The following is a 14154-nucleotide window of genomic DNA, read 5'->3' as shown; positions in this document are numbered from 1 at the left end:
TTTTACCCTTTGGGTACGGAACCCTAAAAAGGGAGCCGCTACGTACTGTATTTTGTATTTAAGTAACTTTTGAATAAATCAAACTCGTTTTTATGTTGCTGGATTCGTCGATCTATGAACTCAAAACAAAAACGGCCGTTTTAACTGGACGCATAGATTGACGAATCCATCAACGTAATAAGTCATAATAATGTAAATATTTAAAGGTGCTTGGCTCGACGACTTAGATTTCATTTAAAAATAAAAAAAGTTCTAATTCCTATGGTCAGCCTCCCCCGGATGACTTTTGGTTTTACGACCCTTTCAAAATTAAAGCCTGACCAGTAATATATGATCTTTGTCAAGGGGGCGCTGTTCATTCTCATGTGACAGTTAATATAGTATGAATAAATTAGCTCCAGTGAAATTCCGCAACATGGCGCGTGATCATATATTCCTGGTCAGGCTTTACTGCCTCAAACCCAGTAGTCAGTCAAGAGAGGCTGACTATTGGATTTCGTAATAGTCAGCCGCCTTAAAATGTTACTTTTATTTTTCTTTGTATTTCTTTCAGATGGAATAAGTATTAATCATGTTAAGCAGACCACATTATTTTAACAAGAAATCACAATTCGGCTGTTAATATAATACCTATAAATTATCAAAATACCATGTGACACTTCAAAAAAAAATGACGCACATGATTCTTTATGTCAGAAGATTTCTTAGTAGTGTTGTGGTTCATGCTAGACAATTCTGTTAAAAATAAAACTATTTTTCAATTAATCATCTACTTTTGACATGAAAATTAGAAAAAGTTTGATAATTACAGACAAAAATAAGCATGAAAGGCTGACCACCGGTGCATGTCTGAGCACTGGTGCCTTTACCTTATACTCAATGTATTTATGTTCAGGGATATATTTTATTTACGTACACTAGGACTAGCAGCCAAAAGAAAAGGATGCGTATATTTTTTTTGTTCATTATTTACTGACAATTTGGATTGACCAACCATAGTACAACCCGGCGAAATTAGAACATTTAAAAATCGAACGATCGTCTGGCCACAACAAGCCACAATAAGCCATATACGCAAAACAAAGAAAATAAAATCCCCTCCCTCGGTGTATAATCTAATCTACTATTTTATTGTTAGAGTTAGACCAAGCTAAGTTATTAGCAGCGATTTTGGCAGACAGACTGTACAAGTGTTATTTTAAACGTCAAACTTTTAGCAAATTATGACGTTTTAAATAACACTTGCGCTTGCACACTGGGCTATCAAATTCGATGCCGAGATAGTAAGCATATGCAATTTTCCCTGAAAATCTAGCCACTCTTTAACGATTCCAATTCCACCTATACTATATTTAATCAAATGTTCATTGCATCTCACTCTCTCATTAAGCAAAATGTGAGACGCAAAACCAAATATGACCAAATATTGGACAGGCGGAATACCACCCTTTAGGCAATAAATTTATTTGCCAAAATGTTCGCTCGATTAGGGTGTGAAAATGCAATACAATCACAAGTATTAATTGTACACACTTGGAAAGTATGCTTTTCAGCGTACCTATTTTCCAGTAATTAGGAGCCGATTGCTTCGTTTGAGACTTGACTTGAACATTTAGACTAGAGCCATCTCTTTGCCCGAAAGCGTACCACAAAAGTAGGAGTATAAGTTTCAAGTGAACTCATTTTTTCTTGTTTCAGTTATTAGGGTAATTTTTGTTTTGATAACGTTTTTAATGTTCTTCGCCTCACTTTTAATATTTAAGGCTCGATAATTAAAAGGTCATTGAATAAATCGTTCTTAATTTATATTGACTGCAATGTTTCATTTCAACAAGTCTGTACTCACGGTGTTGCTAGCATCTAAATTTCATTTAGGCTTTGATTTGCAAATTGTATCAATAATTTTGCGTGCTATAAAGACATTAAATCGTTATTTTCCTCTAGGAGATTATTAGTTTTAGTATAAATATTTTCTTACCGGTTAATTTTAATAAATATTTTCAAAACAAACACGAAGTGAATGCCGCAAGTCAAGTACAGGCGCCATTAAATGAACCGTTGCGTATCGTTGCTGGTTTGTCAAATTATTGATGCGGTGGTTTGAATTGAAGTGCGAAGCTCCGCATTTCCAATAATATTCGTTTTTATATTGTATATTTTAATTTAACTAAATGAATTTGTGATTCGTGTAAAGTTGAGTTTATATTATTTGTCTTAAGTGCTTATTTAGTTAATCATGGTTCTGGCGGAACGAAGTAATGATGTTCGAAACGGGAAGCGGTCGAGAGGGCCTAGCCCCAATGGCCATGGAAGTCCAGATTCCAGTTCTGAGGATGAAAATGGTAAATTATAATTTAATAATTGCTGGTTGATTTCTGATCTTAAGGTTGAGCTTATTTTCGGATGGACATATCGCAGTTGCATGTGGTTTTTGTTCAGCTCGAACGTCAGTAAGTATGAGTCGTCCATCCGCGAGGTAAGCTATTAGTTGCGGGGCTTTTACGTTGTTGTATACTCACCAGCATTATCATGATTTTATTAATGTCATCTCAATTCATGCTTTCTTTTTTATGCTTCTCATCATCTACATCTGCCTCCATCTGCATACTGATCATCTCATCCTCTTCATGTAACATGAAACAAGCAGTAGTGCCATTTGCAGCTGAGAAGATAAGAGTAGGACGGGATTACCAGGCAGTGTGCCCCGAGCTCGAACCCTTGGAACAGCGAAGACCTGAACTAATTTCTGACAGAGCGTTGCTTGTGTGGTCACCTACTTGTGACATATCTGATTCCAAATGTAAGTTTCATATCTAAATTAAGCTATTTACATATTTTATTTTGAATTTTTAATCATTGTTGAAACAATTTTGTTATAGTGGATGAATACATAACTATAGCTAAAGAAAAATATGGATATAATGGTGAACAAGCACTTGGTATGTTATTCTGGCATAAACATGACTTAAATCGGGCCTCAATGGATTTGGCAAACTTCACACCCTTTCCGGATGAGTGGACAGTGGAGGATAAAGTGCTGTTTGAGCAAGCATTCCAGTTTCATGGCAAAAGTTTTCACAGAATAAGGCAGATGGTAAGTACTAGTTACTACCTATTCTAGTGTTGCTGCCCATTGTACTTACACTCTGTTTCAATGGAAGTTAAACCTTGTGAAAATAAACAAAGTAGCATTTCTTTTGTCTCTTAAAATATTCAAACAAAGCAAATTCAACCTTGAAGAAGAAAAAAACTAGATTAAAATTTCCTTGTCAAACATTTTGAATGATGCTCAGTATGAGGTTTATTGAGGGGTACACTACATTTTTTATAATTACTTTTCATATTATTATTAAAATATCATATTTGATTTATGCTGCGTTACCGTACAAAATGTAACTTTTATCTGATCTAGTTGTTAATTTTTAATGTGTTAATTAAATACTTAATGTATCTAATAATGCCCGTGTAACCAGAAAAGAAAAAAAATAGACATGGTTTCTGAAAAATCGATTTTTCTTTGCTAGGGAGTCTAAAACACGAAATCAGTGTTCTAAAAGTTGATTCACCCAAATATCTGGCAAAAAGTGGGTTAGGTTATAAAATAATGGTAGGTTTAACGGTTTTAAGGTTTAAATGTTAGTAATAGTAGGTTAGAACAAAAAATGTTTTTGATTATATAAAGTATAATATTCTATTAAAATATATAATAAGCAATAGCCATTAAACAATTATGTCTTTATACTAATTAAAAATTATATTAAAATAGGCATTGTATCAATCACCATTTAGATTAAATCATTTTTTTTTTTTTTTTTACTAGCCTAATTTAGTGTCCCACTGCTGGGCAAAGGCCTCCCCTCGTTTCCTCCACTCGACCCTGTCGTTTGTAGTGTCCCGCCAATCCGGATAAAATGCGTCTAAGTCGTCCCGCCATCTCCTTTTCGGCCTGCCTGCACCCCGGCCAGCACCATCTATGGTGTTCCGTGGGTCCCACTCGGTAACCATTTTGGCCCACCTTTCAGGGTGCATGCGGCAGACATGCCCAGCCCAGTCCCACTTAAGCTTAGCGGTCTGGACACCTACATCTACAACTCGAGTTCTGGAGCGCAGTTCCGTGTTTCTGATTCTATCAGTTCTGCGAACACCTAGTATACTGCGCTCCATCGCTCGCTGGCAAACCTTGAGTTTGGACTTTAACGCCTCAGTTAATGACCATGTTTAAGCACCGTAGGTTAGGATAGGCAGGATACACATGTCGATGAGTTTGCGCTTGAGACACAGGGGAAGGTCGCCCTTCAGTAGCGCCTTCATGGACCATGTATAATAATAATTACATTATAACTAGTAATGATATATGAAATGGCATTATGAAAAGTGTATGATAGTTTTTTAGGGTTCCGTACCCAAAGGGTAAAAACGGGACCCTATTACTAAGACTGCACTGTCCGTCTGTCTGTCACCAGGCTGTATCTCATGAACCGTGACAGCTAGACAGTTGAAATTTTCACAGATGATGTATTTAAGTTGCTGCTATAACAACAAATACTAAAACCAGAATAAAATAAATATTTAAGTGGGGCTCCCCTACAACAAACGTGATTTATTGCCGTTTTTTGCGTAATGGTACGGAACCCTTCGTGCGCGAGTCCGACTCGCAGTTGGCCGGTTTTATAATTATATTAAACATTACACACCATTATTTTATTTTTATTTATTTTTAAATAAAATAAAATAAATAAAAATAAATTATTGAGCTTTAATTTCATACGAAAAATTGTATTTTTTAGTAAAAAAAGTACTTACATATGTTTTTCCAACTATTTCAACAATATTTTGTTTTTCCTACAGTTACCTGACAAATCAATAGCGTCATTAGTTAAATATTACTATTCATGGAAAAAAACAAGAGCACGGACTTCACTGATGGATGTGGTTGGTGAAGGACGCACAGCTACAGGATCAGGCACAGGCAAGCGGGAGTCCGGTGCTGGGTCAGAGCCTGGAGGCTCAGACAAGGAGTCTGACAATGATGAGAAGGTAGGCATTGCCAACATTAACAAGGAAAGCTTACATGTAGAATATCTCATTACCAAATATATTTTGCTGTACAGCCCCACTTTTATTTTTTGTGTATGTAATTTCTTAACAAAGTGACTGGATATTCAGATCTTTCCCCATTTGATAATTGCTGATGGTCTATCTGGATTGTCCAATAAAATCAGTCCTCTATAGTGGCACTAGTAGTGAATAGAAATGCAGAGTAGTGTAAATTTTGATTGGTAGTCCCACTTTTTGATAATAGTTTACTTTCAAAGTCCTCTATACAAACTGACTTTATTTCCGACTCAGTAACTCAGCGTTTAAAGGTGACAAACAAGGACTTAGGTATTATACTTGAAATCTGCTATAGTTCTATATGAGTTATGGGCATGTGTTGGCTATGACAGAAGTGGACTATCCATCGAGGTATTGTCCGCGGGAGCAGGTCGCCAGGCCCGGCGACGCGCAGCGAGCACAGCGGCTCGCAAGGCGCCCAGGTGGGTCCTCCCACTTCACTTCTCATGGAAACTCGATGTTCAGTGTCTTCTTCCATTCTCGCACCATGTCTGTCTATTTAATTGGTGTTTTATCATTCATATTTCGATGTCTGTCAGATTCCCTCTCCCAGATGCTGATCTGTTCCAAGGTTCCCATTCAATGGTGTCTGTTTTCGTCATGCAATACCTATAGTAATGCACTTACCATTCATGTCTACTTTCAGATGTTTGGCTTGTGACCATGCTTTACGCATCATTTTGATTTTCATAGATTGCATATCATAAATTCATGTTAGCAATAGCATCTAATTATTTTTTCATTATAAAATACTACATCCTCTAGTTTTGAAATTTGTTTATATATATATATATATTTTTTTTATTATTTGTTAGCTTCATGTATTATTAATTGATTGCCGGCTATTGCTTACTTTTTTTTTGTTTTTGACTGCTCTGCATTTTTATCTACATACTTATTGCTAGTCTCACATGTGAAACTTTTATTTATTTCGAAGAATTAAGGTTTTAATGATTCATCCCAATAAGTAGTCTCCTGTTTTTGTAACAATTGTCTACTTCAACTTCTCATTTGAGGATGTTTTACTTATTAATCTTATTATATGTATGTGGTGTGGTGTAATTCCATGGATTGTCACAACACTGAAATAATATTGATGTCCTTAATGCTTTAGATCTTAACTAAACAGGAGGCTTTGCTCTATAATTAATGGAATGAATGTTGTTTCGGAGATGTTCATGTTAAGAACTTTATCATAATTATCATAAATATATATTAAATACAGACATTTATTGCACTACTTATAATTATAAATGGAAATAATTTCGCGCTTCCAAACCTTTTCCCCTAAAACCTAATTCCCGCATGCTTCCTTTAACAGCCCCAGATAAACTTATAAGTAAACTGTGTGTGCAGAATGGCATTTTAACGGGTTTTTAAAAGAAGTGTGTAAGGGAGTCCTTGAAAGTCTGTCCTATACGTAGGAGCGCGTAAGGAGTTGATTGCTAGTAAAATGTTGTTGGGGTTTAGGGCGAGAACGGCGGCGAGGGCGCGGGCAAGTGGTGCTCGGTGTGCGGCATTCAATGCTCCCAGACCACGGCGCACAACTCGCAAAAGCTGTGTCAGGCCTGCCTCGTGCACGCCAGGTAGTATACTCCGAGCTTAGGTAACACTCATTGTATCCATCCGTTTGAATCTTGCATGTCTTTAAAGTTAGACTTGAATCGATTAGGATTGTTGTTTGAATGTTGGCGGTGATGTGACAGACGCACGGGGACGATGAGACCGCTCTGTGGGCCGTCGGGGCGGCGCGGGCCCGGCTCCAAACAGCAGCGATACAAGCACCGGCTGCCGAGAGGCATTTACATCAATCATGATGATCTGGTGGCCATGGCGACCGGCCCGCAGCCCGGCGAGCCTTCGCAGCCCGGGCTCGTCAATCAGGGCGAGGCGATGCTCAAAGCCATGGACAGAGAAATTATATCTCTCAAGAGACAAGTAAGACACCACCTGTCCACAGTGTCGCTATGTAGTACCGTAGCGGGAGACGCATTCTCACTCTATGTCGACACTTGCTAACAATCCCCATGGTTTCTATTAATTTTTAACATGTGAAGCGTTTGTGTGATGTAATGTGAGAATGTGATTCTAACAACCAATGCTCCTTGACGAACAAGAGTAGTGTTAATCTGTTGTAATACACGCTAGGCGGTATTGCATTTGCCTAGAAATGCATTCTGCACCACAGAAACTCATTTTACCTCCCATGTCCTTTATTATTTATGTCGCAATTTATTTATAAATACATTTCCACGACCCTACTACCAGTTCTTTGGATAATCCAGATATGCACTACCAGTCGTTCTTAGTTTGCTAGTGCTTTTTTTAAATTTGTTTTTGTGTTCTTTGTGAAAACTAAAGCTTGTGAATGTCTCGCAGGTGCAACAGAATAAGCAGCAATTGAGTGCAATGAAGCGTAAAGTTGGAGACAGTGGCGTTGAGGAACTGAGGCCTGGTGAGCCTCCGGCCAAAATTAACTCACGTTGGACTAATGATGAGCTATTAATGGCTGTGACAGCAGTTCGGAAATACGGTAAGTTGTTATAATGGCAATAATGGCATATAAATACATGTTTCACATTGACATGCAGATCTGGCCGCGTAGCCAACATGCAAATCGCTTACGTTCCGTAGCGATCGAAACGCAACTGTTACTGTCGCACTAATATGGAAGAGTGATAGAGAGACACAAAGCGTTTCGTTGTCGTAGCGATAGCGATTGTCACCTTGGCTAGGCCGGCTGGTCTGATAAAACGATACTACTGGATTTTATTACTACATCACTGGTTTAAAATGCAATTACGAAGAATACTCTAATTAAATTCTATTTTTCGTGTTCAGGCAAAGACTTCCAGGCCATCGCAGAGACACTGGGCACGAAGACCGAAGCGCACGTACGCACGTTCTTCATCTCGTATCGTCGACGATATAACCTGGACGCCGTGCTGCGAGAGCACGAGGCGGACCGCGGCAACGCCAACCACATACCCGCAGGTACACTACTGTGCAAACTGGACTTTATGGTTTTGGAATAAGGCTCAATTTTATCTAATACCGCCAAAGATGCAACTTGAACGCCGAGCAGCGCGAGCACTGCAACGCCAGCCACATACCCGCCGGTACACGTCGCATTTTTATCGCCTGTCACCATGCCTGTCACGTTCTAACATGTATGTAAGTGCGAAAGTGACAGGCATAGTGACAGGTGATAAAATTAACTACATTTGTCGAAACCAAATTGCATGGTGGCAGCTTAAAAAGTAAAAATGAACTCAAAACCACCACTCACTTTTGTTATGTCGCTTTTTTTGTCAACAAATAAAATACTTTTCTGGGGGTCATTGCCATTACCTCATTACAATCAGACGTGTGGAATTTTCATGTTTTTCTTTTCGATTGGATTAGTACCTGGTTTCAAATATCTGGTGATCCATTATGGTCATTGGTCACGTTTCTTTTGTGTATATGGTTATGAAACGTGACAGAGGTTGTCTTATTGTGTATGGTCAGCACCAAAAGTAGCTAAGCCGTTGACTTCAAAATAACCTAGACACTTTATTATTCTGACTATTGTAAGAACAAATGCGTGTGTTTTTCTTGTGCGTAAGCGAAAAAATCTCACTAATCATGTCAATGTTGGATTTTCGTATCTTGATGGAGTGAGCTAATATAATAGATTTTTAATTATGATGTATTTTCAGGAACCACAAGCGCAGAAAACGCTGAAAGTGCCGTTGATAACGCTAATGCTAACAATGGGACATCTTCCCCGCAAATCACATCTAAGGATGAAAAAGTAAGTCAACAACATATATTTAAATCAATCAATTCTATTCAGGATTTTAAGATTTTTAATATTGCAAATGTAGTTAATATTATCTTTGTAAAGTACATCTATTTATTTGTTATTGCCACACATAATTATGTAATGTACACTGAGCTTAATTATTTAGGAGTTAAACGATTTTTGAACAGTCATTAAAAGACCAAGAGAGGTTATATTATCAGTCGAAAATAAATATACGGATTTTCTCCACACTAGCTGGTAACGGCTCTCTTGATTGTTCAAAAACTGAAAAGAATTGCAAATTTTGAGTTGTTTTCTTATGTTTGCTGGTAGAGTGGTAGAATTGACTTTTAAATGATGATTTTGAATGATTAATATTTAATAACATTCATTTTGAATCGATTTGCTTTGATATTGTGTGATATTTTACAGTTAGTAATTTCCTTGTGTTGGTGTGGTGAAAAATTTCGTGTTTCACTCGGTGGCATAATTCGTTTAACCCTCGTGCCTTGAAACCCTCGCAACGCCCAAAATTCCATTTTGTTGTTGTCTTTCGCTTGCTCGGCTATCAATAGCACGAGAGCTTAAACAACAACTTTGCCCCCTTGTAAAACAAATAAGTATTATTTCATAACATGAGAGTTTAATTTGTTCGAGATTTCTGTGTGGGTCGTTCAGTAGGGTCGGTCGTATAATGTTATTTTTTGTCTCATAGACAGAAGTAGACAGCGAGGGCGTGGCCATCGGCGCGCCGGCGGAGCAGGGCGGCCCGCCCACCACGCCGCCCAAGCACAAGCCCACCAAGTGATGCCGCACCACCACCACCACCACCACCACCACCACCACCACACCCTGCCAAATACTGCTACACCTAATAGCGACCAAGAGGTTCATGTAAAATATAGCCTGTCAAACAACTTTGTCAGTAGAAAAAGGCCGTAGAAATTTGCCGCTTTTGTCTACTGACGGTAATAGCTTGACAGACTAGTAATGGATGAGCAAGCAGCATTGACTCTTCTTGCAGGTCACAGGCTCTTTCGGTCCTGATAGAAGAAGGGTGTCCCAAAGTTGTATACGTTATAACATAAGTACCCCCGTCGCCATACTACTTGTATAGAAAGTGGATACTTATGTTAGGGAACCGATTGTACGAGATGAATAGAGTAGGGATGAAACATCATGGACACTTTTCTTCCATTAAGATAAAAGAATTTGTAATTTTGTGTAGAAATAAAACATGTTATTTTCATGGAATAGAAAGGTGAGGGGTACGTATTTGTTAAATGCCCTTGAATAGATTCGCTCGATCTCAAAATACCACATTTTTATAGATGTTTTGAAATATCCTTGAATTGTATAGTTTGGTGTAAGTTAAAAATGCGATATTTTGGGATGAAGCCATATTTAGGTGCATATATTTGCCAATTTTAATGGCTCCTCTACACGATTGCCCAACGTAGGCCAATCTAAGGGACGCATTTATGCGTTAGAGGGAGCAAGTGATATTGCTATCTCATTCCACCACACAGCTGAGTCCCTTAGGCCTGAGATAGGCCTTAGATTGGCCTACGTTGGGCCATCGTGTAGAGGAGCCATAATGAATTTATACAGTTATTGTGTCACTTGCTTTTCATCCATAGTCAATCACAGAATTATTTGCTAAGTTTGCTGAAATGTAAATGATTTATTTTATGAGTGTATGAAAGCAATATGTTCACATTTAGAATATTTATTCTACGACATTTCTTATGTAATGAATTTTAGTTTTCCTACCGGGGTATGTAGTAATTAAATCTTCAAAGTGATGATAAGTAATAAATAACTTAGGCATTTTTTTAATAATAAGAAATAACCCTCTTAGAACTTGCAATAGGGTTGTCAAGCTATTATATCTCATTATCAAGTATTGTCACAAACGAACATTTGTGTAATGGCTCCTCTACACGATGGGCCATCATACTGGCCCACTAAGATGGGCCAGCGTGTAGAGAGGGTAGTGGTGTCGGATGGCCTATGGCGCGGTGGGATGGCGATGGGATGGCTACGGTGTCGCTTTTTCGTCCGCACATCAAAGGTAGTGGGCCAGCGATGGTGCGTACGCATCTACACGTGACCCATTTCATGGTGCGTGCTCTCAACCATCGCATGCCCATCTTGCTGGTCCATCGCGTAGAGGAGCCATAACATTTTGAATTTGCCTAATATTGATAGTTAGGGGAGTCTGTTTAGAAAATATTTAAAACATTACATTGTGAACAGTCAGAATGTCGCAAATGTGACAAAAATTATTATTATTATGTAATATCTACATGTCATAGTACTCAGTCATTTGTCAAACTGGCAAGTACTGTCAATTCTCGCATTTTTGCGAAATAATGCGGATCCAGCTCCTAAAGGGGCTCACTGACTATCAGTCCACTGGACGATATCGGCTTGTCAGTTGTTCCAAACTGTAAAATTTTTGTTCTAACTGACAGGCCGATATCGTCAGGCGGACTGATAGTCAGTGGGCCCCTTAGTTCGTAATAGTCTCAATGTGATGCACAAAATGTGCATGTGTAAATGGTGCAAAATATAATAAATAATTAGGTGATGTTTTGTCGGTTGTGTATTAAAAAGGACAGAGTATCTATTGTCAGTATACGCTTCAGGAAAGCATCATTTTATTGAATTGGACTTGGAGTATTCAAGTTATAAGACTGGGTTTTGTGAAGGCAAGTTTCATGTCAGATGATTATTGATTAACATCGAAGTACTGATTTAGCATTACATGCCTATTAGTCTTATTACTGGCTTTTATAAAACCCATTCTTACAGTCACATTTTGTTGACTTCTAAACGAATGATAAGGGTATATTTATAATATAATCACTGTTTAGCTATTAAACGATGCATCATGGCAAATTTTACTAAACACTATCTGATCTCCCTGGATTTGTGTGATAACGTTTCTAACGTTTAGAAATATTATATTCACTTGCCTTGATTGAGGATAAATTATGTCTCGTATACTCGCATCCTAATATACGCATATGACAGTGCAGATCACTGCATATATTGCGGTAATGATAATAGTTTTGTATTCTAACGTAAGAGCAAATAGTAGCTAGGCATTTTCATGTAGTCTTTAATTTATGGATAAGTATATCATCAATTTTAAATGTCCACGTCGCTTATAGTTTTACGTTAAAACTAACATTCAATCTAGATGTCTAGACAGACTTTATTCTACGATGCTCGTAGAAGTATGACATTCTTGGTTATTTTGAGAACATTTATGTATAAAAAAACACAAATACAATAAAGTAAACATTTCGAAGCAATGTAAATATCTTAAGATAGCTAGGCATCAGTTTTGATTAGCTCATATTTTATACTCTCCGATTCTGGTCTGAAGCTGGCTTGGTAGTTTACACGGGGTCAACATTAAATTCATGACCGAGATATCGTTTCTGCTACCAGTCAGTCAAATAAACTTCAAAATCGCGCATTAAGCCTTTATTGTTCCAAATAGTAAATTAGTTAAATCTAGTAGGAGCAGATGATATATCAAAAATAATATACTATTAACGATATTTTTGTATGTTAAAGGACAGCTACAATTTAGGGCAATTATGTGTGGAAGCGTGTTTTTATAGTTTGAAATTTAACCTTATTTTATAGTATTATAACTATTTTAAATCTTATTCTAAATAGATTTCGTTCAATTTAGGTTAATGGATTTATACTTGCGTAATTTTAAAGCATAATGTACTAGTTTTAATGTACGTACATCACGAATGAGATGATATATTTGGTCTTACCGAACCGAAGACGTGGTTACCGATATTAAGTTTTTATTGACGTAGTGATGTTTCAGTTTTGTATGTAACTAACACCAGATATAAGCATTTTAAATGAAAGTGCTTATACTATAAGCACTAGCATAGCACTTCGTATTTCTCGTAAAAACATTTGGCTACTTGTTTCGAAAATAACAGGGAAATGTCCGCCTAAAAGTGTTTTCCGCTGTTATAGCTTTCTAACACATTGACGTAAGCAATATGTTTATTTCATAATTTTGTATATTTTTAATTTTAAGCGGGATCATCTTCGCTTCAATATGTGATCATGTATTCCGGATTGAACTTATTTTTAAGCTGGTATTGGTTTTTCATTATTGTACCTGGACTTGCTGAACGCTTGTAATTCTTGTAAATATTTAAAAACGCTGACATTACTATTTGCTTGTTATAATCCAATTTTAAAAGTTCCGGAAGAATTCGTCGGACACATCTTGAAATATATTTAAAAAAAAATGTAGTCTATTTACATGTGTCAACAACTCCAAAGAAATCCACATAATGAAGTCATCTTATTTATTGATGCTAATTAGAGCAAGTAAGATTATTGTTGCTGAATTAAATTATTTTTTATTTAAAATGATGTGTTCTGTATATTAAGGATATTAATCATTTTCGTTTATGAAGTTCTTTATTATTTAAGTTAAAGCTCAAATTATCCGTGTTAGTCTACGAGTACTTAACGCTCTGAATGACTTATGATTTCTACAAATTATTAGGTACAATGTTTAAAATCGAGGAAGCTTTGATTTTGGTTTAAGGATATTAAATAAGCATAAGTACGTTAAACGAGCATTTCATTTTACCTACTTTTTAGAAATAGCTGTAACCTTCTCGACGCCGTATCGAGCACAAAAGCTGTCACTCGGACGCCACCCCACCGAAGTGTCAAAACTGAAATTGAACTTTATGCGAATGCACGTAGGTCTATGTTGCTCTGTGGTCTATGACGGATTACTCTGTCTTTGGCGTTGGACCTGCGCTACCGATATATCCGTCATTGGCGTCCAAAAGGTTAATATGTAGTTCAATCTTATCTCAAATCATATATAGGTAGGACACCAGGATGCAATAGTCCTATTATTGGTGTTTGTAATGAATGTTATTAAATATTTATCATTTAAAAGCGATGATTGGCGAAGACGATAGTGTAGAGGGCACATTCGCCAGTCATCGTCTATCATCGCCTGCAACCCGTGAGTTGTCGGTTTTTTGGGCACGCATCTAAGGGAATCGCCGGTGGTTGCGTTGACGTGTCCACACGATCGCCCAAAGAGTAAAGTAAGGGCCAGTTGCACCAACCACAATTAACAGACTGACCAACGTCAAGCAGCAGAGAACTATGAAACTTTCCATACAATAAAATTTAGCGAACGCTAAAACTGTAACAGACGGTTTGGTGCAACCGAC

The 14154-nt window shown here is 37.4% G+C and overlaps 1 protein-coding gene across 3 annotated transcripts; it reads left to right on the top strand.

The window, feature by feature from the left end:
* The first annotated feature begins 2050 nt into the window (after positions 1–2050).
* Positions 2051–10171, top strand: LOC134748033 (REST corepressor 1). Of its 3 annotated transcripts, none has more exons than XM_063682756.1 (11): positions 2051–2342; positions 2663–2800; positions 2880–3094; positions 4849–5037; positions 5448–5537; positions 6586–6701; positions 6822–7053; positions 7495–7648; positions 7957–8109; positions 8817–8911; positions 9618–10171. In XM_063682756.1, exons 1-11 carry the CDS (start codon positions 2237–2239, stop codon positions 9708–9710), a joined length of 1581 nt encoding a protein of 526 aa, XP_063538826.1. In that variant the 5' UTR covers positions 2051–2236; the 3' UTR covers positions 9711–10171. The 3 variants fall into 3 exon arrangements, with proteins under 3 accessions (XP_063538826.1, XP_063538825.1, XP_063538827.1); XM_063682755.1 differs by having other exon boundaries at positions 2648–2800; XM_063682757.1 differs by lacking the exon at positions 5448–5537 and having other exon boundaries at positions 2052–2342; positions 2648–2800.
* Positions 10172–14154: the final 3983 nt, after the last annotated feature.

Source organism: Cydia strobilella, chromosome 15 (genome assembly GCF_947568885.1).
Source record: "Cydia strobilella chromosome 15, ilCydStro3.1, whole genome shotgun sequence".
NCBI classification, from domain to species: domain Eukaryota; kingdom Metazoa; phylum Arthropoda; class Insecta; order Lepidoptera; family Tortricidae; genus Cydia; species Cydia strobilella.
The sequence above is the reverse complement of the archived record's forward strand: the minus strand, read 5'-3'. Positions and strand labels throughout refer to the sequence as shown.

Coding starts and splice junctions, on each gene's coding strand:
- LOC134748033 (XM_063682755.1), top strand. CDS start 2,237: ATGGTTCTGGCGGAACGAAGTAATGATGTTCGAAACGGGAAGCGGTCG. Junction 2,343..2,647: donor CAGTTCTGAGGATGAAAATG/GTAAATTATAAT, acceptor TGAAACAAGCAG/TAGTGCCATTTGCAGCTGAG. Junction 7,054..7,494: donor TTATATCTCTCAAGAGACAA/GTAAGACACCAC, acceptor AATGTCTCGCAG/GTGCAACAGAATAAGCAGCA.